Below are 5,412 nucleotides of genomic sequence, written 5' to 3'. Positions count from 1 at the left end.
TGCTTTTTCGAAGTTGTTTATTGTTTATCCCTTTCACTTCTGCAGGTAAATACACCCCTTTTGTTGAGCTTTCTTTTGAGGAAAAAAATGTGATTTTGAAATAAATGCCAAAGAAGTTGGCCTATGGGGTGGTCGCCCATATTGGATTTTCTTTGTTTTCATAAATTCTGTGAAAGAAAAAAAAAAAAAAAAAAAAAACTTTTCTCCAAGAAAATTTTATGGGATGCTGTTTTTGTCACTGGATAATGATGAAGATATATAAAATGAATAAAAACAAACATAGTTTGAATTATTTTCTTAATTTTATTCAAAGACAGACACAAATCAATATTTGTCGACAGAGTCGTGAAAAACATGAAATTTTCAAAAAAATCCCTGTAACATGTGTTTTTTTTTTGTAACAATTAGTCATTTAGGCCTAATTCAGTTTGTAAATAATTGTAACGACAGTTATTGTATTTCATGAAATAGGACTGTTTGACTGAAAAAAAAATCACTCGCATCTTCGCTAGTTCATAGAAAAAAAGAACTATTTAGAGGGCGTGTGCACTCCAGGGTAATTTTAAAAAAGATTATTTTCAAATACCCGGTACTGCCGGGAAAGCATAATTCAACGACATTGTTTGCTACCCGGCACTACCGGATATGCGCAGTGAAAGGTTTAATGGTGGGTTTGATAATGATTTATGGTAGCAAATCATTCCATTTTTTCTTTTCTTTTTTTTTTTTTAATTGCTTGTGAAAAGAATCTATGTTTGTGTTTATCACTTCTGGAACTCATTAAACGTATTGACTTTGAATACAACTTCGCGAAAAAAAACTCTTACCTGGAGGCCCTATATATTTTTTATCCAGGCTCATTTTGGTACCCCGCAATTAGGCGCTTTTGTAGTTTCTGGGAGCCCTCAAACAAAGCTTTTTTTCTGGTGAAATGGTGAGAGACCGGACTCGATGATTAAAATGATGAGCTCATAGATTATTGGCATTTATTTGGCAAGCAAAATATGAACAATTGCCAATATAAAGTACTTCGCACAAATATAAGGAAATAACTATCACAAACTACAAACGGATGTATTGTTGGTGAAAATATGTATGACATCATCTATTCATGTCAGTTTTTTTTTTTTTTTTTTTCTACATTCTTTAATTCTTTATTATATAGATATTCATACTGAATTTGGAATGTCGGGTTTTTTTTTTCTAAATTAGCAACATTTAAACTAAATCATATCATTTATAGAGCTGTATGACATATCAATATGGATTCTAACATTAGACTTGACTTATTTATACGGTAATTTTCTTGATGATATAGGCCTATGCAGCAAATATTTGTTAGGCTATTAATTAATTATTATTATTATTAATTATGCTAGTTTAAGATACTTAATAAATAAAGTACAATGGCATTGTAATCTTGAATGTAATTTAGACATATGCAAGAGGAAATTATGTACACTTAGTTATGTGAAAATATGGCCCAAAATATTATATTTTAGAGTTGAAAGGAAAAGAGAATTTAGTCGTAATATGGCAAAGTAACACTTCTATATAGGTCAAATAATATTTAGGGAATTTGAACATTTGGTCCTCTAATGTGCTAATTAAACTTAGAAGGATATGCGCATGTTCTGAATTTCAGTATTTGAGGGTAAGAATTATGAAAACGCAAGAAAGGAATACGTAATTGTCTGTGATTTGATGATGGCTTAAGAAAACGGAAGTGTTAAGATCTATAAGCTAATCACCCTATCCGAATTCTGACAACTGGACACAGAAGGTAGATAAGAAGCACTTTTAGTATACGTACAAAAAAGGTAATGTTGTTTTCTGTTTTGTTTTTAACTTATTATGCTATCATGACATCTGAATATGATTACTTGTATTGATAATAAATCTAACAAAGTTATAGTAAAACGTTTTTCTTAATCATGTGTCTATTTGGCAAGGAAAAGAACATCTCTCTAAAAGTTATTTCATTATAAAAGTGATACAGTGACAGATACTGTATGCTTACAATTTGAGTGTACGTGTAGGAATGATATAATATAATACTTTTAAATATTAAGGACAGATCGATGTCTATGTGTTGCGACATTACGCTTTCCACAATTCAAGACAGGATGATTTGTTAGTGTTTGTGTTTACATGTCCTTCCAGGTCTTGTTTATTATAATCACACACCTAGGCCCATTATTAGGCCTATATCAGAACATACTATATCTTATATCAAGGTCTATCATATCATACCATACATTATCTTGGATGGGCTCCTTTTCGAGATAGGCTTCCTTTCAAGATTACTTTTGCAAACTTTGGCCGATTCAAGGGGGGCCGAGACGGTCAGCCTCCCGATCCCTCTTAAGTTTTTCAAGATAAAAAACTAAAAAAATATAATCAAATTTAGGTGTGAGGGTGCCATTTCCGGCCATCTAAAGGTGTTATAATCATAAATTGTATTACCTTTGGGTACGACAATGGTGGGGCTGATGTAGTCTAAACTATCTCAGTCTGTGAAGTCCATACCTGGCCTCCTCTATTTGGCGATCCTAAATTCGGCGAATTACTGGATCAGCCACTAGGCCTTCTTTTGAATGCTGTAAATTGTTCAACTATGAAATTCTGTTAAATGTTTTTTTAAATGTTAACCATGCCAGTACAATAAGTACCACTGGTATCGAGACGCTCTCATAATCATCAAAGCTAACGTCAGCCTGAATGTAAGTGGGCCTACTATCTCGAAAGAAGCCCATATCATCTTGATTTGAAGCGAGATGTGCTTCTTTTAAACATTACTTTTTGCAAACTGATGAGGGGGCTTTTTTGCGAGATGGGAGATTAAGCATATGGGCTTCTATTTGAGGTTTTACGGTATTTCGTCTTAAAGCACAACATAACCACATATAAACTATAACGATACAGTTTAGGAACAAAACATATTTAACTAATACCAATACCTTACAGTCGTACTTCAAATTAGATAAAAGTAATTACTGTAACAAGCATACAAAACAACCAAATGTTCATATTCAATGCTTTATCAAAAATTTCTTTTCATACATTATATTAGGCCTACGAACATTAAATAAGGAAGTTAAATTATAATCAATGGACTTTAAATTTGGTTAGCAATTTAGGCAAACCAAAAAGAAATTCATCTTCCTCTGTAAGGCAGTTTTCACTATATTACCCTGCCTGAATAAATTGAAATACTCTTTAGCAGAGAGCAGCATAACAAAAATTATTTAGATGTTTCATTATTTTTTCTTTTAGTCCACATATCGGTTTCAGAGAGACACCATAATTTGTATCCTTATAGCGCATTTTATTATTAGCTTATAATGATTGAAGAGACGTAATTGATACACGTGCTTTCATAATTATTCCAATGCCACTAAAAACAGCTGTATCATCATGACAAAATATACTTTATTATAACCAAATAATTAACATTAATAATACTAATAACCAACCAATAAACATTTTCAATAACCCCTAATTTATGCATAATGATAATACATTAGGTTATTAACTTTTAAAAGTTTTTCATTCTGAATGACTATGGCATAGGCCTACCGATATTGTATGCGTTTTACCTTCAGTATTAAATATGTTATAGGCTTGCGTCCAATTGCATTTTATTTATCTCATATATTATTATTATACATCCTGTTATCGGCGTTCTTGATTATTGGATGAGATAATAATAATAATAATAATAATAATAATAATAATAATAATAATAATAATAATAATATATATATATATATATATAAAATAATTACAAAATAAAGTGATAATTAAAGGAATAATAATAATAGTTATTATTATTGTTGTTGTTGTTGTTGTTGTTGTTATTGTTGTTACTATTATTAATATTATTATTATAACATCAATAAAAAAAATATCAATAATAACAATGATTAATATCATTATTATAGTATTGGTGTTAATGTTATTAATTATAAGTTTAATAATTAGGCCTACTGAAAATAGTCAAAATATATTCTCAATAAGAAAGCTCTAACCACACTATCAAATTGTATGTGATAAATATGGGTGCATTGGCCATAAATGGCATGATGAGGTCATCACATCCATATTGCAACAATTATGTTATAATATGCATCACAGGTATTTGTCACATAAAATTTGATAGTGTGGAGAGCTTTCATTTCAAATGATGATGAAGATGATAATGGTGGTGGTGGTGGTGGTGCTTATGATTATGATTATGTTGTGGTGGTGGTAATGATGATGATGATGATGATGATGATGATGATGATGATGACGACGACGACGATGATGATGATGATGATAATTTTTTTTTATATAACCTTATTTTCAGACTTTCTATTTGAAACTATTTACAACTCTCGGATTGACCATGCGTTTATTGTCTATTGTCGCTTTGCTGGTGCTCATTGCGTTTGCTGAAGCAAGTCCACGAAGTAGGTAGTCCTATATTTTGCTATAAAAAGCGTTTGTTTTGATCGTGAGAAAACTTCCATAAGAATTGACTGGGAATTGAATTTATTGTTCTGACATTGAACTTGCTGTATAAAGTTTCAATTGAGAATATCCGTCACACACAAAAATTAACGTCACTCCATTCCATTTTAAACGCCCTTATCTTCCTGAAACATGCTATAGTAAATAGAGTAGCTCTTAAACACTATAAAAACTGTACAATCCGTTTACGGAAATGACTGATTTGTAAATTTAGTTGCATCCCACTGCATGTATAGTTTTATTGAAAGAGATGTTTATACAGTATGGGAAAAAGTTGAATAAAATTCCTGCTGTTCCCAACTCGAGAACAACGGGGGCCTGTTTGAATTGTTTCCTTCATTCCAAATTGGAAAAATACAAAGGAAGCACTGTTGAAAAACTCAGCCCAATAAAAAAATTAATTAGCTTATCATCCCCTCCCGCATGTCTTCTATAATATTGAGAAAAAACCATTTTGATAATCGAACTTGTGTACTTTGGTCACAGGGCGCCGGGATAGTGATAGTGAGGAGGAAGATGGAATGCAGTCTCCGCAGATGCAAGAACAGAAAGGTGGTGACAGCAGCAGCAGTAGCAGTGAAGAAGACGAGGAGGAATCACTATCATCTCGTAAATAAACTAAAAAATGAACAAATATCATGACAATTTTAAATAATAGGGCGGCTATACATTTTAATATGGTATTACAGCGTATGTATATAGACTGGGAGGCAGACTGAGAGCGTGGTGTATAATTAGGAGCTAGAGGTAAGAACCTTAGAGTGAATAGAACCTCTACAAAATCTTCATAGTTGAGACAAAGAAACTATAATTATTTTAATTCGCTATGGTTTACCACTGACCTCTCTGCTAATGATATTGCAACTCAATGAACTGTTTTATATATATATATAAGAT

The 5,412-nt window shown here is 31.5% G+C and overlaps 1 protein-coding gene across 1 annotated transcript in view; it reads left to right on the top strand.

Annotated features, from left to right (window-relative positions):
• Positions 1–1,734: 1,734 nt before the first annotated feature.
• LOC117110362 overlaps positions 1,735–5,412 on the top strand; it is an 8,458-nt gene continuing 4,780 nt past the window's right edge. Inside the window, exons 1-3 of the mRNA XM_033253059.1 lie at positions 1,735–1,820; positions 4,352–4,454; positions 5,002–5,124. Of these exons, the coding sequence (XP_033108950.1) occupies positions 4,391–4,454; positions 5,002–5,124 (187 nt within the window). The 5' untranslated portion in view covers positions 1,735–1,820; positions 4,352–4,390. The remainder of the gene's footprint in view (positions 1,821–4,351; positions 4,455–5,001; positions 5,125–5,412) is intronic.

Source organism: Anneissia japonica, unplaced genomic scaffold, assembly GCF_011630105.1.
Source record: "Anneissia japonica isolate Jap-2015-1 unplaced genomic scaffold, ASM1163010v1 scaffold2969_len165980_cov149, whole genome shotgun sequence".
NCBI lineage: Eukaryota > Metazoa > Echinodermata > Crinoidea > Comatulida > Comatulidae > Anneissia > Anneissia japonica.
Note: the sequence above shows the minus strand (reverse complement) of the source record. Positions and strands in the feature narration are given on the sequence as shown.